The sequence below is a fragment of the Callorhinus ursinus genome, unplaced genomic scaffold (genome assembly GCF_003265705.2).
Source record: "Callorhinus ursinus isolate GAN/ISIS: 27379988/994484 unplaced genomic scaffold, GSC_fseal_2.0 scaffold2, whole genome shotgun sequence".
Taxonomy (NCBI): domain Eukaryota; kingdom Metazoa; phylum Chordata; class Mammalia; order Carnivora; family Otariidae; genus Callorhinus; species Callorhinus ursinus.
In genome coordinates, this window is record NW_027397064.1 from 10,400,821 (window position 1) to 10,423,490 (window position 22,670).

Below are 22,670 nucleotides of genomic sequence, written 5' to 3' on the forward strand. Positions count from 1 at the left end.
CCTGTTATTTTTGACAGTAGCTTACACTTCTCTATGTTGACAATATGTAAAATGTTTAATTTATAACAGATTAATTAATAACCAAAATAAGTTTCTAGTTAGAGATCACTTTAAGGATATATGTAATAATTTATAAAGTTTGTATAATGTCCCTGATAGCATTACACAGTGCACCCATGGAATACGAAGTCTTAGCTCCTGGAATCATAACTGCATTTGTGAATATCATAACTGTCCCAGTGTGCCCATGAACCATTTCAGCTCTGTTTTAGTTTTAAAATGAACTTTAGTCTATTACACAAATCATCTCTAACTATCCTATAGATGGCAGCATTGAGCAATACATTTGGTAATAGGTTGCTTTTTGGTTTCTGTGCATTATCAGCTAAGACTGAATGTTTCATACAGTGTATTTCATTACAGTATGCCACATGACTAATTTAGCGTACGGTGACAGGATAATACTTGTACCTGCTCCAAATTACTTCAGATTCCACAACAGCATCTCTTTCTAGTCTATATCTTGTATGAACCAAATGTGCATTTCCAGAGTTATCTCAGCCCATTAATAAAAAAAGTGAAGAACAAATGAACTTACTATAGTATAATTAGAATAAATATTAACCACCTCTAACGTTGGTAGTAAAACATCAGCATGTAGGAAGAGATGGTAGTAACATCCCATGATCAGCAATTACCCTCCGCCTGAAACCCACTGGTCTGAACAGAATTTGTCGCAGCGATCTGGCTTATTCCATGATTTCTATAGAACATTTTAGCCACTGAAATTGAATTTTTAAGGCATAAATCCTTTCCCACTGAAACATTAAAAAAAGCTTTTATATAATTATGTAGTAATTTGTTTTATATGATTAAAATCCAAACCTTTCTGTGAAGGTTATTGTAGAATATTTGAAAATTAAATCGATCTTCCTGCCTTCTTTTAGCAAGAGTATTTTATTTTCCATAGAGGTATATTCCCTTTAGCTTTTGGGGGGAGGGCGGGGAAGGAGAGGATCATTTGAAAAGTGAAAGTCTATGGATTTGGGTTGTTTTCCTACAAAATGTGAAATATCCTCCACTCCCCTCCGCGCTAACCATCAAACCTGTAAGAAGCCCTTTGGCCTTAGATTACGTTGTTACTAACAAACAACCCTTTTATCCGACTTTTTTCTTGCCAAGGGTAAAACCCCACACAATTACACTTTACTACTAACTTCAGTGTTCCCTGCTCCGCTTCCCCCCTCCCCTGCTCCCCATAAAGCAAGCTGCGCTCCCAGAATCTCAGTCACTGTTGTTACTGCCTCCTTACCAGCTCCAAATATCTGCTATTTATAGCTTTGCAGTAGTGGGCACGTGTGCCCCCCATCACCAAGCTGTCAGAGGGAGAGAAGGGCGGGCTCTCAATTCAACAGTGTGTACACAAATGATAGATTAACCAGGTTTAGATGAGCCCGCATGATGTTGGGGAACCTGAAGGTAAGAGGAGAAATGAGCTCCCAGGCTTCCGCAGATGCCGGGTCCCCCAATTCACGTACCACACGCCACTGAATGGCGCCTATGGTTCTTCTCTTTTATTTTATTTTTTTACTACGCTTTGCAACCTACCTTGGTACCCTCACCCTCTGTTCCCACCTCCCCTCCTGCAATGCAAGGCTTGAAAGACAGGCAGCCCTACCAATCGGCAGCTTGCCCAAGAAACAGTCCCCGCCCCTCACCCCCGCTTTAGGCCCAGGCGCGCTCCTCCGCGGCCCAGCGGGCCCGGCCACGGAGCATGCCCAGCACTTCCACTGCCGCCTTTGCCCGCGAGCATCCCGCAGTGCCTGAGCGCTGGAGGCGAAGGACGGTCCCCGGCTGGAGAGGGGGCGGAAACCCCAAACCGGCCAGGAATGGGGTGGATAAATAAGATAGCAGTACACCAAATGACAAACGTCATCTTCGTAAGATCCTTACTGCCAACTGGGCAAGCAAGGGACACACTGCTTGCTTATAGGTCAGCTTAAAAAACAAAACAAAACAAAACAATAAAAACTTCGGGAAGCGTTTGCTTGTAGTGAGACTGATACCCCAAGGTGACTGTAAGAGTCTGTTCAAGTAGATCCAGGGTGCTGGCCTGTTCTACTCGTGAAGCACCCATTTTCCCATAGCGTCGAGCTGGCACGATCCTTGTTTTCTCCCGATTATCCTTGTGGTCAAGGGTAAAAATTGTATGGGGTGGTTCAAGGGTGTGGAAGCTGTGCGTGAAACAAACACTGAAGCCAATATTTACGCAGTAGGGTTTTGGCGTTATGAACCCTCTGCAGGTCCCTATCATCTTTTAAAAAACACAGGTAGATTCCGGAATATGATAAGGGGCATCTCGTTTTCTCACCAAGCCTTGTGGATCCCTGCCCCTTCCCTAGGAAGGATGGGGGTGGGGCGAGATATTTACATTTTCTCCCTAATTGATCAGCAGCTAGCCCCACAGCGCCGGACAGAGGACACTCTACCGGGATCCCTCTTTTCATTTCGGAGTGATCAGAATCCCCCAATATATGCCCTTGGGCGCACTTCTATGCCTTCGAGGTACCTCCCTGCAGTGATTTCGGGGATTCCAACGTGGAAGGCTGGCCCAGAAGTCCCTTGGTAGACCTTATAAAAATACAGATTTCCGCACTGTGGCCTATCACCCTGAAACTGAAATCTAGGTTTTATATTTTCTGGGAGAAAAAGGCTTGACTGGAAACCTCCCTCTCTAGGGGTCGGTCTTACCTGTTAGGTAAGATCTAGCCCAGCTCCCGCGCCCCCTCCTCCCCGGACCCTCCCACTCAGGGCCCCGCAGTGCCCCCCCGCCGCCCCCCACCCTCACTCCTGCGTCTTCCCGAGCTCGCCCCCCCGCCGCCGTTTTCCCAGACTCCCCTCGTGCTTTTGGGTAGCCACCCAAACACACACGCCCGCACCCGCGGCGGGGATTCCTGCGGGCCGGGGGCGCCCCGGGTGGCGCGCGCGGAGGCCGGCTCTGCGCCGGGGCGGGCGGCCGCGCAGGGGCGCTGCCCGAGCGCTGCGCCGGGGCCCAGCGCGGGCGCCGCTGCGGCACGGCCGGGGGGCGGAGAGGGGCGGGCGCGGGGCGGGCTCGGCCGGGAATGTAGAGACCCGGGCGGGAGCCTCCCGGCGGCGGCGGCGGCGGCGGCGGCGGCCGGGCTGCGGAGCGCGGAGGCTCCGTCACGTGTTTTTCTCCTCCGAGTGAGACGGCGGCGCGGTCGGCGGGGGCCGGCGCACAGAGCCAGACGCCGCCGCTTGTTTTGGTTGGGGCTCTCGGCAACTCTCCGAGGAGGAGGAGGGAGGAGGGGAGAAGTAACTGCAGAGGCAGCGCCTCCCGGGGAAGAGGCGTCTTCCCCGACTCCTTCCCAAACCTCCCTCTTTGCCTCCCGCCCTCGTTCCCCCCCCCCTCCTCCCCTGCCGACTGGAGCGAGGGGCAGGGATGAGCCTGTCCCTCCGGCGCGTCCCCAGCTCCCTCGGCTGCCCAGTAGCGTTTTGCGTGGAGAAGGCACTTTCTCCGCCCGCCGAGATGGGCCCGAATGGGGGCTGCAGCGGACCGGTCCGCGGACGGCGGCAGCAACAGCAGCAGCAGCAGCAGCAGCAGCAGCAGCAACAGCCGCAGCGCCGCGGTCTCTGCGATTGAGCTGGTATTTGGGCGGCTGGTGGCGGCGGGGCGGTTGGGGGGTGGGAGGAGGCGGAGGAGGAGGCGAAGGAGGAGGAGGAGGGAGAACCCCGTGCAACGTTGGGACTTGGCAGCTCGCCTCCCCCTGCCCAAGGATATTTAATTTGCCTCGGGAATCGCTACTTCCAGAGGGGAACTCAGGAGGGAAGGCGCGCGCGCCTGGAGGGGCAACGTGGGGACCCCCCGGCCGCCGCCGCCGCCGCCCGCCTGCGCCAGACTCCAGCCGGGGCGGCGAGAGATGCATCTTCGCCCCTTTCTGGCCGCGGCGGCTGCGAGGAGACTTGGCTCTCGGAGGATCCGGGCTTCACTCACCCTGGACGCACTGCCTCCCCCCCGGGGCATGAAACGCCCGTAAACTCCGGCCGAGGCCATCTCCTGGGCGCAGCAGCGGCGTCCCCGTTCGGCTGCTCCTCCCCGGTGCGGGGGGCGGCGTGGTTTTCGGAGTCGGGGGTTAGGCAGTCTCCAGCCCTGTTTGCATGTGCGGGGCCGCGGCGAGGAGCCTCCGCCCCCCACCCGGTTGTTTTTCGGCGCCTCCCTCTCTTCGGCGGCGGTGGCGGCGGCAGCATGGCGAGCCCTCCGGAGACCGACGGCTTCTCGGACGTGCGCAAGGTGGGCTACCTGCGCAAACCCAAGAGCATGCACAAGCGCTTCTTCGTGCTGCGGGCGGCCAGCGAGGCGGGGGGCCCGGCGCGCCTCGAGTACTACGAGAACGAGAAGAAGTGGCGGCACAAGTCGAGCGCCCCCAAACGCTCGATCCCCCTCGAGAGCTGCTTCAACATCAACAAGCGGGCGGACTCCAAGAACAAGCACCTGGTGGCCCTTTACACCCGGGACGAGCACTTTGCCATCGCGGCGGACAGCGAGGCCGAGCAGGACAGCTGGTACCAGGCCCTCCTGCAGCTGCACAACCGGGCCAAGGGCCACCACGACGGGGCCGCGGCCCCCGGGGCAGGAGGCGGCGGGGGCAGCTGCAGCGGCAGCTCTGGCCTTGGGGAGGCTGGGGAGGACTTGAGCTACGGGGACGTGCCCCCAGGACCTGCGTTCAAGGAGGTCTGGCAGGTGATCCTGAAACCCAAGGGCCTGGGTCAGACAAAGAACCTGATTGGCATCTACCGTCTCTGCCTGACCAGCAAGACCATCAGCTTCGTGAAGCTGAACTCGGAGGCGGCGGCCGTGGTGCTGCAGCTGATGAACATCAGACGCTGCGGCCACTCAGAGAACTTCTTCTTCATCGAAGTGGGCCGTTCCGCAGTGACAGGACCTGGGGAGTTCTGGATGCAGGTGGATGACTCTGTGGTGGCCCAGAACATGCACGAGACCATCCTGGAGGCCATGCGGGCCATGAGCGATGAGTTCCGGCCTCGAAGTAAGAGCCAGTCCTCCTCCAACTGCTCCAACCCCATCAGCGTTCCCCTGCGCAGGCACCACCTCAACAACCCCCCGCCCAGCCAGGTGGGGCTGACGCGCCGCTCGCGGACTGAGAGCATCACCGCCACCTCACCGGCCAGCATGGTGGGCGGCAAGCAGGGCTCTTTCCGTGTGCGCGCGTCCAGCGACGGCGAAGGCACCATGTCCCGCCCGGCCTCGGTGGACGGCAGCCCCGTGAGTCCCAGCACCAACAGGACCCACGCCCACCGGCATCGCGGCAGCTCCCGGCTGCACCCCCCTCTCAACCACAGCCGCTCCATTCCCATGCCTTCCTCCCGCTGCTCGCCTTCCGCCACCAGCCCGGTCAGCCTGTCGTCCAGCAGCACCAGCGGCCACGGCTCCACCTCGGACTGTCTCTTCCCGCGGCGGTCTAGTGCTTCTGTGTCGGGTTCCCCCAGCGATGGCGGCTTCATCTCCTCCGATGAGTACGGCTCCAGCCCTTGCGATTTCCGAAGTTCCTTCCGCAGTGTCACCCCGGATTCCCTGGGCCACACGCCACCGGCCCGCGGTGAGGAGGAGCTGAGCAACTACATCTGCATGGGAGGCAAAGGGTCCTCCACCCTCACCGCCCCCAATGGTCACTACATTTTACCTCGGGGTGGCAACGGTCACCGCTGCGTCCCAGGTGCTGGCTTGGGCACGAGCCCAGCCCTGGCTGGGGATGAAGCAGCCAGTGCTGCAGATCTGGATAATCGGTTCCGCAAGCGGACTCACTCCGCGGGCACATCCCCTACCATTTCCCACCAGAAGACCCCATCCCAGTCGTCTGTGGCGTCCATTGAGGAATACACAGAGATGATGATGCCTGCCTACCCGCCAGGAGGTGGCAGTGGAGGCCGGCTGCCTGGCTACCGGCACTCTGCCTTCGTGCCCACCCACTCCTACCCTGAGGAGGGCCTGGAAATGCACCCTTTGGACAGGCGTGGGGGCCACCACCGCCCAGACTCCTCCACTCTCCACACGGATGATGGCTACATGCCCATGTCCCCAGGAGTGGCGCCAGTGCCCAGCAGCCGAAAGGGCAGTGGCGACTATATGCCCATGAGCCCCAAGAGCGTGTCGGCGCCGCAGCAGATCATCAACCCTATCAGACGCCATCCCCAGAGAGTGGACCCCAATGGCTACATGATGATGTCCCCAAGCAGCAGCTGCTCCCCGGACACCGGAGGCGGACCCAGCAGCAGCGCTGCCCCTTCTGGGAGCTGCTACGGCAAGCTGTGGACAAATGGGGTCGGGGGCCACCACACTCATGCCCTGCCGCATCCCAAACTGCCCATGGAGAGCGGGAGTGGCAAGCTCTTGTCTTGTACTGGTGACTACATGAACATGTCGCCAGTGGGGGACTCCAACACCAGCAGCCCCTCCGACTGCTACTACGGCCCGGAGGACCCCCAGCACAAGCCAGTTCTCTCCTACTACTCATTGCCAAGGTCCTTTAAGCACACCCAGCGGCCTGGGGAGCTGGAGGAGGGTGCTCGGCACCTCCGCCTTTCCTCCAGCTCTGGCCGCCTTCTCTATGCTACAACAGCGGAAGATTCCTCCTCGTCCACCAGCAGCGACAGCCTGGGCGGGGGATACTGTGGGGTGAGGCCGGATCCTGGCCTCCCACATGTCCACCATCAGGTCCTGCAGCCCCATCTGCCTCGAAAGGTGGACACAGCTGCCCAGACCCACAGCCGCCTGGCTCGGCCCACGAGGCTGTCCCTGGGGGACCCCAAGGCCAGCACCTTACCTCGGGTCCGGGAACAACAGCAGCTCCCGCCCCTGCTGCGCCCCCCAGAGCCCAAGAGCCCCGGCGAATATGTGAATATTGAATTTGGGAGTGATCAGCCAGCTTACTTATCTGGTCCCGTGGCTTCCTGCAGCTCACCTTCTGTCAGGTGCCCATCCCAGCTCCAGCCAGCTCCCCGAGAGGACGAGACTGGCACCGAGGAATACATGAACATGGACCTGGGGCCAGGCCGGAGGGCGACCTGGCAGGAGAGCGCTGGGGTCCAGCCCGGCAGCGCGGGCCCTGCACCACCCGGGGCTGCTAGCATGTGCAGGCCTACCCGGGCAGTGCCCAGCAGCCGGGGGGACTACATGACCATGCAGATGGGTTGTCCTGGGCAGGGCTACGTGGACACCTCACCAGTTGCCCCCGTCAGCTATGCCGACATGCGGACAGGCATTGTTGTGGAGGAGGCCAGCCTTCCAGGGGCCACGGCGGCTGCTCCCTCCTCATCTTCTGCAGCCTCTGCTTCTCCCACCGCGCCTCAAAAAGCAGGGGAGCTGGTGGCCCGCTCTTCCCTGCTGGGGGGCCCCCAGGGACCTGGGGGCATGAGCGCCTTCACCCGGGTGAACCTCAGTCCCAACCGCACGCAGAGTGCCAAAGTGATCCGTGCGGACCCACAAGGGTGCCGGAGGCGGCATAGCTCTGAGACCTTCTCCTCCACACCGAGTGCCACCCGGGCGGGCAACGCGGTGCCCTTTGGAGGGGGGGCTGCTGTAGGGGGCAGCGGTGCTGGTAGCAGCAGCACGGAGGATATGAAACGCCACAGTTCTGCTTCCTTTGAGAATGTGTGGCTGAGGCCTGGGGAGCTCGGGGGAGCCCCCAAGGAGCCGGCCCAAGTGTGCGGGGCTGCTGGGGGTTTGGAGAATGGGCTTAACTACATAGACCTGGATTTGGTCAAGGACTTCAAACAGCGCCCTCAGGAGCGCCCCCCTCAACCGCCCTCACCCCCGCCCCCTCATCAGCCTCTGGGCAGCAGGGAGAGCCGCTCAAGCAGCCGCTCCAGCGAGGATTTAAGCGCCTATGCCAGCATCAGTTTCCAGAAGCAGCCAGAGGACCTCCAGTAGCTCAACTGGACATCACAGCAGGTGCGTTTCATGGTGACAAGGTCAGAAGACAAAACTGCTTTTAACCTTGTGCTGGAATTCTCTTCCTCTTTGCCTGGGCCCCTTTCCACTCCTTCCCACTGCTTCCTTAGGCAGTGCTTTCACAGTATGGGGGAGGGGAGGGCACACAGGGGGCTCCCCCCACCAGGACACTTGGCTGACTATCAGTAAACCTGTTGGAGCCTCGGCCCAGGAGGCCTTTCATTTGAGGCCCCCAAGTGAAGTACTTACTGTAGTATTTTCAAAATATATACCCTATACCAGTTCTGAGGCTTGTGAAGTTCATACATAAGAACCTTGTTCTCCTTACTGAAGTTTTCTTTTGACTATATATTTAGGTCAGTCCCTAGAAGGAACAGCTCTACAAAAATATTTGTTAGCACAGGGGCTGGTCCAAACCCTTCATCTCAGATAGTTTCTTGGAGCTCTTAAGGGTGATCTTATCAAGTTGCTCTGTGTACTTGAATTCTGTGATTTCACAGTACCGAGGCAACATAAATAGCAGTGGAAACATCAGTTTTTATTCTTGCTGCCCTAAAAAGATTCAGGAGTAAGAGCTTGTTTAGGCTGACATACTTAGGGAGAAATACCTGCCTATTTATGACTCTCTGTAGAAAGTAATTATGGGTGACATTGTCTTTTTGCTCCTGAACCAGGATTTGTGATTTTTTTTTTTTTTAATGATTTTATTTATTTGACAGAGAGCAGGAGAGCACAGGCAGGGGGAGCAGCAGAGAGAGATGGAGAAGCAGGACCCCGCTGGGCAGGGAGCCCCATGTGGGGCTCTTGATGTGGGGCTCTCCATCCCAGGACCCTGTCTGTGATCATGACCTGAGCGGAAGGCAGATGCTTAACCGACTGAGCCACCCAGGCGCCCCAGGATCTGTGAAATATTATTCACACACTGACCCACCACCTCTGCTTTTGCACGGGGTCTGCAGTAAAGTCTGCATGTGTCTGGGACCCATTATTAGTGAAGAGTTATGGAAGTTCATCCCAGCGTGTCTGCCTTACAGTTGTCTGTTCTTGCAAAGGCCTGCAGGGAGACATCACACAGATCATTTGGGGGCTACTGTACATCTTCTGTAAAATTACTTAACATTTTTACGTTGAAAAGGAGTATTATGTTAGGGAAATGCCGAGCTTTGGTTTTGTTTTGCATAAAGGCTAGGAGTACTTTTCCATCTTTAGAGCATTTATTGTTTGCCTTAAGTGCAGGAATAGACACCTAAGTACATGTTGAAAGTTGGCTTTACGTCTTCTGTGGCTGAGGCTCTATTGAAAATGAAAAACATTTGTAATAGAAAATTTGCCTGTCCTTCATTCTGTAAGCCTATTTTCTGGTGGTCATAATTGTGGGAAGAAGAGAGTATAGTCTGCAAATAATGTGATGAGTTGGCAGTGCAGAAGTTTCCAGCATTTGGAAACACTTTATTCTGACAAACTGATTATCTTGTGATAGTCTTTTTGAAGTATGCTTCATAGAATGAGCTTTTAAATATGTGTCCGTTGATAAGAAATTGTGCATTGGGTTCCTCTTGGTAGGTATTTATTATGTGGTCTCAGTCTCCTTGATTCTAACCAGCTTCTAATATTTGACCCATACCATGTTGCTGTTTTCTAGAACAACATATAGGTACACATTCAGACTCAGATTTTCGGTGAGATGATATAGAAAGCATTATTTCATTAGCAGTTCAGTGTTTATTTTCGTGATTGACTAGAAGAGATTTAATTATATTTATCAACATCAGAAGTTAAAAACTTTGGTTATTTTTAGATGATAAAAAAAATGACTTTTTTAGGAATCTGAATCCCTTTAATGCTTTAACCATTTATGTTGCAAAATGTTTCATTTATAAAGTAGTGAGGATTTGTAGGAAACAAACCCAGCAGAGCCAAAATTTTCATTTTAGAGAAGACGAAAGCCAAGAAACAATAAATTTTCCTCACCTGTTTTCCTAGTTTGAACAGGTTTCTTTTTATAGAGAGAAGAAATAATATTTTGCTCTGAAAGAAACTGATGACCAAATAGAGTTTTCCTCTCTTAAAGGAGCTTTAAAATAAAGTCCTCTTTATGTGGAGGGTACATTAAAAACTAAAGCAAAACGATCTTCTATTCTTAGCTTTATTAGGGAGAATGTAATATTCTGGAATAAACTTATAATCATATCCCTAATAATCTTGGAGTAAGCAATACACCGTGCCTGGACAGCCCCATGCCAGAAAAATTCTACAGTGTGTATTTTGTAAGCTGTAAATGGAGAGATGAGAGGTGTTTGTAGTGTGTTTTAAATGAGGCACCAAATGCTACTTGACACCCTTCCATCCTGAATTCTCCCTTGCCTTTGCCCTGTTGAGTTTAAAGATGTGATTTGATCGTCAATTACCTGAAACAAAAAATCCGACCTTCCTTGGCAAACAGCTTTTCCTAGGAATGAGTATTTGGTTGTGAAAACATCCTTTTCCTAACTTCCTCAGCAATTGTTATCTTTGCCTCTCTTGTGCATGGCTCAGGTAAAACCTGAAACGGGAAAGGAATGGGGGGGGGAGCTAGAAGGGGGGTGTGCTTTCTCCTAACTCATTTTAAACATCGAGGCTTGTCTAATATTTTTCACTGACTGTTAAAGGAGAACATCTGTGACGCAGCTCAGGTGCTCAGGACTGGTGGCTGTCCTTCTGAATGACCTCACGTCCAGTTACCAATTTTTGTCCACCTGTGCCTCCTCTAACTTCGGTCTGATTCTGAGTTCTTGTTTTCCAGCATCCCCTTCTCCCATTCCCTTTGTTTCCCACCTCTTATTTCATGTTTCTGGCCTTGTCTTTTTTTCTCTTTTTCTCCATTTCACAATTTCGCAGTCCTTGTGGCCTCCTCTCTGCAGAGAGTGGACTGAGAGCCCAAGAGACAGAAAGGACACAGCAGCCCAGTTATCTTTAAGCAGCTCTTACCTCAGATTTGTTTTTTGTTTTGAAACGGCAGCTCCGGCAGATAGAGCAGGCTTTGGCAAAGGCACAGACCCAAGCCGCTCCGTTTAAATTCCCTTTATTTATTTTTTTGTCATTTTGTTATGCCCCCCCCCCCAAAAGGGGGGCATTTCTCTTCCTTTCACTCCATTTCCTTGTTGTGATTTCAAGGACTCCGTACCTCCAGGACTACCTCTCCCCTCTCCCTCCTCCTCCCTTCCCTTCCCCTCCCTGTGTGGCCTTTTTTGTCTGGCGCATACCGTCTCAGCTCTGGCACTTTCCCGTTTCCCGGGTCACCTCCGCTTCCTGCATTCCTCCCTATTTATTTGGCACTTTGCTCCCCTCCCTCTTCCAAGCCCCTTTAGCCGGGGGTTGGGGAATCTGCAGCGGGGCTGAGGCCGCCCTCACAAATCTCCCACCCCGCCCACCTCCGGTCGCCTGGAGGCGCCGGGCTGCCTGGCCCCTTCCCCGCCCCGCCGCGTGGTCCGCGGAGGCTGGTGAGCCTCGGCCTCTCGGTGCAGGTCTGGCTCTGAGTGGGCGGAGCGGACGGGCCCTGATTGGCTCCGGCGAGAGCCAATCTGCGCGAGTATCTGCCGTGCTGCCGAGGGCGCGGGGTGGGGCCTCGGGTCGGGGGGATGGGGAGGGGGCCGGGGGCCTCCGGCTGGGTCCTGGGTTCAGCGGTGGCCCCCGGGGCTGGGCGTCAGGGCCACCAAGCCCTCCCAACTCTCTCCCTCCACCTCTTCCCTCTAGTGCCTGTGGAACTGAGCCAAATACGCGCCCCCTCCTACTCCCCTCCCAGAGGATGTTAATGCGCTCAGCCTTATTCGTGCATCCAGCCCAGAATCCTAAGAATGAGAAAGTCCAACCAGCCCACTGACAGAGGCCGGAAACACACACTTCCTCTTATTTTTAATTGAGAAAAATCCAGGCCATGACCATGTGACGTGCCCCATTTTGTTTCCCTCCTCTCTTTACTACGGTTTACTACGACGCCACGTTCCTTCATCTTCCTGTCTGGAAATCCACGAGCACGTGGTTGTAGGATTGATTGGGCTGGCTCAAGATTCTAACATTTATGTCCCTTACTAATGGGAAGGAGGAGGGGGGAAAAAAAGAAGGAAACACAAGTTCGTGGCTGGAACTGTTTGGGGATCATTCAGGAAAAACTCATTTGGCTGGAAATTGTATTAGGGTCAACACTATATATTGAGCGGCTGCAGTTTGCAAAGCGTGGAGCCAGATAAGATCAACAAAAACTGACCCTTCTAGGCCCAGGGGAGCTCACAGTGAAATGAAAACGCCGGATATAGCTTGCAAATCATGAGAGTTTAGAGATTCATTGCAAGGGCCTGGGTAGAGTTTGGTACTGAGGTTGGAGGAAATGCTGGAGGAAAAGCTCTCAAAACCAGATTTGTTTTTTTGACCAGTGACAGCCCAAGTGAAAGCACATCAGGGCAGCCTAGGCTAACTTTCTGAAAGCTTGCTAGATTTGTGTTGTGGCCCTCAAATAACCAACGTTATGTGAGATGTATTACTTTATGGGATGGAAAACTTGTTCTGATTTTCCCTTCTAAAATAAAGTAAGAGAGAAATTAATGGAGGTGTTCCTCCCTCCCCTTTCCCTCTCCAGTAAGTCTTTTTTTTTTTTTGCCAGCCAGCATCCCTCATGCATCACTGAATCATAAGCCCCAAAGGCAACGTTTGTCCGTAGGTGTAAATGTAAGGCAGAAGGACTGCCCTGGTGTAAATGCTATGCCTCATGCAGCTTCTGAGCTATGGGAGAGAGTTTCTCTGTTGTTCCAGAAAACTTGGAGCATCTAACAATCTTCTTAATCTCTGACATTGTTTAAGTAGCTTTTTATGTTAAAAAATAAATCTGTAGAAAATTCCACATATTGTAATCATTTCTCTGCCCCCCCCCAAATAAATACTGTTATATTGCCTACTACTGTAAGGGACTTAGAATTCAAAAATTCATGCCTCCCCTGCGCCCTGCTGTTTGGTTTTTTTTTTTTTTATTTTGTTTTGCCTCTTTTTTTTTGGTTTGTTTATCAAAATTCCTGGAAAATAGCTTTATGTTATCTTGAATGATGCAATGGAAAAAGCAGTTCCTGGGAGCCAGAGATCTTGAGTTGTAACACAGCCTGTGCCCTTTATTAGCTAAGTGACCTTGGGCAAGTCACTTAATTTCTCCGGACCTATTTCCTCATCAGTAACTTGAGAGTTTTGTTCTAAATTATTCTGACCTCCTTTGCAGCACTAAACATAGGAATATTTTGGAGAGAATGACTGATATTCTTTAATGGGTCAGTTGTAATGAGGATTCTTTCTGAAGAAGCTGTTGATGGGGTCATAATGAAGTATATTAGAATATTCTGTTTCCTCCTGTTGTAGCTTTTGGATCACTCTTTATGGTTTGATTCAGGACTTATTTTAACCTTTCTGGTTTGGAGGGGAGCAGATTTTAACAGACCTTAAGACAAACCATCCAGACTGCACAAGTCTAAATTTTTGGAACCTTCTCTAGACTGAACTGGACTACTCCCTCTCCTCCCCTTTTAAAACATTAAATGTGTGTGAGAATGCAAGTCAGCTGCTAGTTCCTTGCATCCTAAGGTCAACTGTTGGAAGCATCCCACCCCAGGATACAGGTCAAGCTTTAACCAATCCATGTCTATGACATTATTCTGTCTTCAATTAGAAATCACCCCTTCTTCTGCAGGTGTTCTGTGTATGGGTAATGTTTCTCATTTGTACCATCAGAATCCTTCCTTCACTGAGGTATCTCCACTTGAGTGAATAGCAAGGAAATCTGAGAGGCCAACTGAGGACTATACGAAGTCTTCCACAATTTTTTGTTTGGTTTCAGTTTTCTCTGTCAGGTGTGTGAAAAAGCTCAATATTTCTTTTGCTGGCAGCATGAGTGTTTGTCCAGCTTTTTGTGTTTTAGGATTTTTGATTTGTTGGTTGAGCTGTAGAATACTTAGTATTATCATGGCTGTCAGGATGTCAGTGTATTCAGAAGTTCTGACCCTTTGGGTACCTCTGTGTGGATTGCATTAGAATAGTGTATTGACTCTTTCATTCAGAACTTCATTGACTTATTCTTTTCCAGTCCTTCGGCTACAATCATATATATTTCTTAGCTGTATAGTATATAAGTGGTTCCTTTTATTTTGGTGGGTTGGTAATTTTAGGATAATGGAACACTTCGCAATTGTAAGGTTTTGTTTTAAAGCTATTTTCCCAATGATTTCCTCATGTTACAGAGTTACTGGAAATTGTATTCAAGGAAAATAGTGTCTCATGAATTCAGTTTGAAGTCAGTTTCACACTAAAGATTCTGTAACTCTCTTTACCACATTTACGATTATGTACTTGATTTATTATTCCCTGCCTTGCAAGTCCGTTGCTACGTGGCAAACTCTAAAAAGCACTTTTTAAAATGTTATTGAAACATGTTTGGAAGTTGTAATCACTTTGAATTTTAATTTAATACAATTACATTCTAATATGTGTATGGTATAATAGTATGCTAATTTCTAACTAATATGAAATAGTTGCAAAAAAAACTTATTGTAAAGCTTTTTAAAATGATGGTCAGGAAATGTTCTTGTCTGACATCATGTTCTTGTCTGACATTGTGGAAATGGTAGCATCTCTCCCATTCTTGATTCACAGAAAAAAAGGAGAAGATGGATTAGATGAAAGTAAGGTACTGTCTATCTGTGGGGAAAGGAACATTTTCCATCTTAATAATATTCTTGCTGCAGGCTCTGCTATAATCTATTTGTTAAAATAAAGTTGGTTGGATAAATGTTATTTGTGCTTCCTCAATGAGCCAGTGATCTTTGAATAATAGAGCTTTTAAAAATGATGTGTTTATATTGAAAAGACAGCTTTTCTTTTTCAAGCCCCTTTCTGCGTTTTCATTCATGATGGCAGGAGAATTGACTATGTTGGTCAGTCTATAATTTTAATTGGATCTTCGAATCTATCTTCAAGCAGAGAGGAAATTTTGTGGTTTTATTACCCCTACCCTGAATGTTTAATTGAGTGACGTTTTACTAAGTAAGTATTCATTGCTTCCCTTTTGCCCTTCCATGTTTGTTCCTTTGCTTGCTCCCCACTCTGTTTCCCTTTCTGCCCTCCACCCTGGTCCTGTTTGAACCAAACCCGCATACATTGGATGCTAATGGGTTAGCCTGAAGAAGATGCCAGTAAACCCAAGTTCATAAACTTTCCCCCATTTTCTGTTAACCGAAAAATACTCTGATACAAGTTCTCTGATCAGCCCTGACGTATTTAGGTCATGTTGCTGAACAATTTCACTTAATCTTGAGAAATTGATAGTTGTGTTATGTTTGTTGAAATGATTAAAGAAACATTCTCTCTCTCTCTTTTTTTCTTTAAACGTATATAGCGTGGCAAACAAAATCTATTTTGCACTGAAAGTCATGATTCTTAGTTTTAGGAAGGTTATGGATCCATGTGAAACAGGCAAAAATGTAAGAAAGACGTTTATAAAAATATAGCAGTTAGTTTAAGGTCTCCAGAATATTCAGTAATTACGCTGTCTTCCACTGTTACTCATCTATTATTCTCTGAGGATGGTGTCCCTGTTTATTTTTTTTAAAGATTTTTATTTATTTATTTAACAGAGAGAGAGAGAGAGAGAGAGAGAGAGCGAGCACGAGTAGGCAGAGCGGCAGACAGAGGGAGAGGGAGAAGCAGGCTCTCCGCCGAGCAGGGAGCCTGATGCGGGGCTTGATCGCAGGACGCTGGGATCATGACCTGAGCCGAAGGCAGCCGCTTAACCGACCGAGCCACCCAGGCGCCCCGTGTCCCTGTTTATTTTAAAATTATTTGAAGGGCTCGCTAGGATACTGGAAATAATCACACTTACCCTTGAATTTTAGGGATTGTGGGAATAATCAGAGGAACATTAGCTTCTCTGGTACAAGATCAGAGGCCACCTGCCTCCCAACCTCAACATGAATGATCTGCCTTCAGTCAAATAGGCCCCAGACCTCAGTTTCGTGTTGGTCCCATTTCCTCTGTTCTTCAGTAAACAGCAATGAACACCTATTGTGTTCCAATAACGCATATTTTGTTGTAAGAGAATAGGGGTGGACACATGGAAATGGAGGGGGGGAAAAGGTAGTGAATGGAGTTCATCCAAGGAATTACCAAATTTCTTCTGGCACAACTTATCTGGGGGAAAAAATCAAGATTCAGGATATGTAATCCATGAAAGTCAGCATTTTTCACATACTTACTGGGTGAAAGTGCCCATCTACCTCAAAGTATTATGGTTTTCTTCTTCTAACCCTGGTTTCCTGGCTGGCAATAACATCAGGTCACTTAAATAGCTCATGAGCCTCTTGAAACTATTTGGAAGAGTGGCCCCTTTTTAGATATTCAGCTGGCAGGCATAATATTAGCAAGAAGTAAGAAAAAGATATCTTTGGCTCTTTTGCCTAAGTGAAGCAGTAAGGAGAGGTGTCCAGGTGTCAAGTGAACAGGAGTTCATAAGTAGGAAGCATGGGGTGAATGTTGGGGCTGTAAAAGAAATTGTCGTCTTTTCTTTCCATCCTAGAAGCTCTATCGTTGGAGAACTTGTTTTCCCTTTGGGTGGGTGGTTTTTATTTTTAGTAGAGAAAGGCTTTAACCCCCTGATCTCTGGTTCCTGTGCTTGCTTCTGGCTGGAAGTATAACCTCCTTTGAGATTTTGTCATTGCTGTTTCTTAAGTGTGTTTGCTTGCGCTCTCTCCGCTTTGATGATGTGCAGTCATATTTGTTTTTAAGTTCAGAGTAGTTTCTTACAGAAACCTAAAAAAGCATTTTTTTTTTTTTTTTAAGACCGCCTAGTTTTATGATAGCTTGCTGGGTCTATTCGCAGCTTTTTTTCTTTCATTTTTTGGTGTTGGCAATTAATGCACGTGCTATAAGTTTCAAGTAGTTTAAAACAATTTTTTAAAGGTATAAAGTGAAAAATAAGATTCTTTCCCACTCTTGCTCCCCAGCTTCTCTTCTCATAGGCCACCATCAATGCTGGATTTTGTTTATGTTTCCAGAGATGAACTGCTCATAAATTTTGAAGCTTAGTAATAGAGAGTTGGTGAAATGCCCAATTGCTTAGAGTCTTCTGTGGAAGAACATGCTCAGATCCCCACGTTTTGCATCGAAGGAACACAGCAGACAACATACGTCTTACAGTAGACTCGCTGCTTTTTGTTTATTTGTTTATTAAAAGGAAAGAGAAAAGTACTCTTTATTTCCCATGTCTCTTGTGACTCTTCAGGTTATAAAAAAAAAAAGCATCATCTAGTATAACCCAGTGATGGGGGGAAAGCATTAGTTAGGAAATGAGCTGCTTTTCTAATTTGGAAGCATTTGTGAAGGGAAAGGTGTCTAAGTGTGAGTCTTTATTACTGTTTTCTCCCCTGTTCCTTCTGCTGAAGTATGTCAGCACTTCCCTGCCTCTCCACCGGAGTGAATAACTAGTTCTTAATATAGTGTGGTAGGATTAACGCTAAAGGTTAAGGAGCCTTTTGAAGACGTTCTAGTCACCAAGGTTTCCTATTTGTGAGAGTTCAGAAGAATTAAAGCTTTCTATTGGAATAAGCAGAAAGAATGGGAAAAACCATTTCAAGCTCTGGGAGCAGGTTATTTTAGTCATAATAATTGCATGTAAATAATAGAATAAATTGTTTAGTGACTTCCTCTCACTCCAAGTATTAATAACTTTGGAGGAAATTAGTGGAATTTAGAGAATCTGTTCCATCTCCTAAGGAGATGTGTATTACTATGAGTATGACTCAGATAATCTCTACTTAGAACCAGAGAGGAACTTGAATAGTTAACATTTATAACTGATGCGGTGATATTCTTGCTGATTGTGGTCTAGGTACAGTGTGAATAGGATGGAGTAGTTATCATTACAAAATAGAAACTTTCAAGAATATGATAACAGATGACCTTTACATCACGATTATCAGTATTGTATCATTTTTTGGTGACTTGTCAATAAGAATATGCTAAGACAATACCAGTTTTCTTCCAGATCATCTGGAGTGAGGAATGAAATTCAACAACCTACAGAAACTTTTAGGAAAGCTGTTAAAAGATTTAATCTATGAAACAAGCTAGTTTCTTAGGGGTATGCATCATTTAGCTTTGATCTGTAGGAAACCACCCCAAAACCTATGGCCTTAGACCATCAGTCATTTGTTAGATCGCAGTTCTGAGGGTTGGTGATTTAGGCTGTGTTCAGGGTGGGGAGTGCGTGTCTCACCTGGGAAAGCTCACGTGGACGGTTGGATGGTTAGCTGCCGGCTGGTTGGTTTAGGATTGTTTCCCTCACTTGTCTGGTGGATGATGCTGGCTGTCAGTTGGTGCTTGCTGTTGATTGAGCCAGAGCAGGCTAACCCAAACTTTACATAGTCTTTGGGTGAGCAACCAGCAGCAGTGAGAGAGGGGCACAAGTATCTTTCAAGCCTCTGCTTACATCGCATTTGCTCCTATCCCGTTGCCCAAAGCAAGTTACAAAGCCATGCCCAGTTTCAAGGGATAGAAAAATAGATTCTGCTTCTTGATGGGAGAAGCCATTGTGTCTGATTTATACATTGTACAAGTGTGTTTATAAATGCACTTGTTTATACCATCATTGACCATTTATTGGTTGCATGTTGAATGCCTAGAATAATGTTATTCTTTTAAATGTTAATAATGAATATTCCTAGCTTTGGATGAAATATCAGTGATTTCCTTCGTATTGGTGGTATCACTTCTTTCCTTCTAATTTTCCTTTGAGAAACATGAAGGTTTTTATTGTCTCAGTAAACTTTTATTGAGTTCGTACTGTGAGTCAGGCACTGGGGCTGAGATAGGTGTGTCCTAGCCTTCCCTCTGCTTGTAGAAGGCAGAGAACAAAGAAGGAAACAATGACTTGCATTACTGCAAGGTGTGGGGACAGGAAATGATTGGAGAAAATAGTAAATAATGTGGTTCTGTCATTCAGGTACCCGAAGGGATGGCAAGGACTTTTATATCCCAGATTCAGATCTTTCTTTAGAGTTTGATTCCCTCTTGAGATCGGCCTCTTATGGAATGAGTGAAAGCTGGAAGTTCACCTCTAAGGAAAACGTGAACAATGACTACTGGGGTTTCTTACCAGAGACTGTCGTCTATATTTTTAGTGCCATTGGTGGTGAAAATAGTTAATGCTCTTTGCCCCAGGCTAGAGGACTGCACCGTGTTCAGGCAGCTCCCACAGGCCTGGAGATGAAATATGGTGCTAGAAAGCAGCCCAGAGCCACGGGACATCAGGCAACTGGTACCATCCTTCCTCCGTCCCTTTGCCAAGACTGCCTGCCCTTTCCCCACATACACAGCAAGCTGGACCAGAGCAGCACTTGCTCAGAGAATGAGGCTTTTAGTGGGGAGTGATGGGGAGCAGTGTGTGAAATGGGGCCAAAGACTTCAGTGGCTTGAAAGTCGTGTTCCCACCTGAGCACAGATAGGGACTCTGGTAATGTGGAGCTGTTGATTCTCGGGAAGCAAATGCAGATGGTTGGCAGTATCCCACTCAAAGCCACGGGGGTGGTTTCTTGAACCCTGTCTCAGATCTCTTACCAGCCAGTATTTACATTTTTCCTACACCAGAACCTCGAATGCCTTAACGTTCCTGAGGTTACAGAACAAAACAAAATCGACACACTGGGTAACATACATCATATTGGGAGGAGGGAAGGGAGTCCCTAAAGGGTTTTGAGGGGCCCTTTGAGGGGTGTATTTATATCTTGATCTTGGCAGCTCCCACCCACCCCCCAGCTCCTCTTTGGCTTGCCCTTTCTGCCCCCTTCCCAATGCCAAGGCACTCTTTGAACCACAGTTAACAATACCTTCCTTTCAAAGCTGATCCCATTCCCTCTGGTTAGATTAAGGAATATAAATATTACATGTTTTTCTAAAGAATGGGTAATGACTTGACTTCTGAAAATATTTTACTTCCATTGGTAGGATACCCTGGAAGTCATTGGGATTATAATGAAAACTTTCCCTTTTGCCTAAACTTGTCGTGTGTGTGTGTGTGTGTGTGTGTGTGTGTGTGTGTGTGTGTGTGTGTGTGTTTGGAGGTGAGGAGGGTTAGGGAGTGGAAACTGCATTCCAATAAAAAATGTTACATTCCTAAAACTAGGTCTTTTAAAAATATTTTGCAGCCTGAGCCTTTGGTCCCTCACAAGTTCCTACAAGGGCAACCTTCAGACAGGGTACAGGGTTGTTGATTCTCGGGCCTTTGAACTGGGTGAGGAATGTGTCTCAAGTCGGAAAGGGAATGGTTCATTCGTGCTTTTAGCGTCTAGCTTGAAAGCTGGAAGAATGTTATTGTGTCTTCAAAGCCTCTTTCCCAGCACGCTGTATTAGATGGGCTCTTGGAAAGCCTCTTTGCATTATCAAGTACACAACAGAAACCCATGCCACCCAATTCGATCTAATTCAATGGCTACTTTTAGGTGCATTTGAAATTAATGTGTCTGTTCTGTAAGAATAGAGCCCCATTCCACTCCTCCCTCTTTACCCCAATTGAGGTGATTTATAGTTATTCACTAGATAAGAAGACTTTTGGTCTTCGTTTGGAGGGGGGGCTTGGGGAATATTATTTTAAAAAATAGTGGCAGAGGTATTTAGGAAGGTAAGAGTGCTTAGCTTCCTAGAATTGAGAATGCATTTCCATGGGAAGTAAGTCAAGTTGTATTTGCATTGTAAAATTAATACATTTAAATGATCAAAGAAAGCATTTAGGGTATGTTATCGGCTGAGTTCAAGTACACCTACCGCCCTGTCTCCCTCCTTGCTTTCAAAAAAGTTTACCCCTTCCTGCGGGGATGGCAACCCCCATGCTTGCTCTAGTTACTCATTTCCCAGCACTCTTTGCTAATAAAAATTGTGAGCGTGTGGAGAGCAGACGCCAGTGTCTGAGGAGGAGAGGACCCACCAAACCCTTGCCAAATTAAAAACTTGTTTATCAACAGTCCAGAGGATAGTTGTTGAAGCAAGGCAGAGGATAGCTTTAGAGAAGTCCCAAACAGAAACAATGCTATGGATATATTCTGGGCACCTCAAACCATTTCATTCGCTGGATGTTTTAAAAATCAAATTCAAGGGGCACCTGGGTGGCTTAGTCAGTCTGCCTTTGGCTCAGGTCAAGATCTCAGGGTCCTGGGATTGAGCCCCATGTCCTTAGGCTCCCTGCTCAGTGGGGAGTCTTCTTCTCCCTCTCCTGCCCCCTCTTGTGTGCTCTCTCTCTCCCAAATAAAAAAATCTTAAAATCAAATTCAAATTCAGATTTCACATGATATTAAACATAATCAAACAAAATGACAAGTGTTCTTGCAATCTGATAGGACAGGAAATGCAGGCTCCAGTGAAATTAATTAGTCGCCTCATTCCTGTGTCTGAAATCCTGGGATACTTCCTCGGTTTCCCCCAAACCATTCTTTTAAAGGTTGACGGAAACTTTGTCTTATTTTGAGGAGTTTTATTTCTCTGCTTCCAACAGTCCTTTACCAATTTTTCTTCTACTGGTATAGTAGAGTTGTTCTGATGTTAATTGCAGTTTAGGAATGTAGGTCAGAGCTTAGTGTTTTCACTGAGGTTTAAAGATACCAAAAGTGATGAGAAAATGATTTGAAAAATAATTATTGTATCATAGTTACCTCTATTTTTAAAAAAGAGGCCAGTTACTCAGTGTGTGATTTGGAGAGTCCCCTTCTAATTTGTCCCTTATGCTCATGCGTTTTCTTCCTCTTGAGTATAAGGTTGATAGTTAGCCCCTCTACTAAAGTACCAGTAAAATCTGGGAAAAGGAATTAAATTTACATGAGTGCATTTCGCCACTGTGGCACTTGTTAGCTACAATGTTAACCTTGGTCTGGGAAGTTGAACCTCCTTGCCAAGATAGGAGACTGTTTGCCTGTGTTCTGTTTCCACACTTCATGGAGGCTGGGCTGTTTTGATGGCCACAGTGATAGAATGTGTATTCTAAACTAGTTTGTCACCTTTTATAGCAATTCTTCTTGAACATTGCTTGATATTTCAAGTATTAAGCTAAAATGTAGGATCCAAGCAATGTGACACATAGCAAAGCATTTGTCACCCTTTGTTCTAAAACCGTGCAACTCCCCAAGATCTGTAATATAAATGTGTTCTATTTTATTTTAAAGAGGATTTCTGTTTTCCTGGCCCTTCACAGTCATTTGACATTTATGCTACTTCCTAAAACTTCGTAGTGTTTTCTAGCAGGTGTGCGGCTGGTATCGAGCTAGGCTATTTCTCTCTTCACCAGTGTGGTGACTTAAGTTTGAATGCTTAGTGCAGTGAGTTTGGCATTTGGTTGATACTGTTTGTTGTAGATACTGAGTGAATGTGGGACCATATGTTTTTAAACCACAGTATGGGAAGTATGCCAGTACTTCATTTATCTGTAGACCAGAATCATATTCTATTCAGGGGGACAGAGAGTTTTTAACTAGACTATTGCTGCCTCACACTTGGTGGGTACTTGTCTGAAATTGTCCCGCTCATTCCATAATTAAGCTGTTGTAATTACTGAACCTGGACATTTGAAGAAATCATAACTGTTCATAAAGATAGTGGTGAGGAATTGCCAAAGAGTTAAATGTTTATAGGCCAGATG

General features: G+C 47.9%; 1 protein-coding gene across 2 annotated transcripts in view; it reads left to right on the forward strand.

Annotated features, from left to right (window-relative positions):
• Positions 1-3,184: 3,184 nt before the first annotated feature.
• The window catches only part of IRS1 (insulin receptor substrate 1), a 64,577-nt gene continuing 45,091 nt past the window's right edge, over positions 3,185-22,670 (forward strand). For both annotated transcript variants that reach the window (XR_012373976.1, XM_025890644.2), the window contains exon 1: positions 3,185-7,987. Coding sequence is in view for 1 of the 2 variants with exons in the window: in XM_025890644.2 (XP_025746429.1) it covers positions 4,265-7,966 (3,702 nt within the window). In the remaining variant the exon portion in view is untranslated. The remainder of the gene's footprint in view (positions 7,988-22,670) is intronic.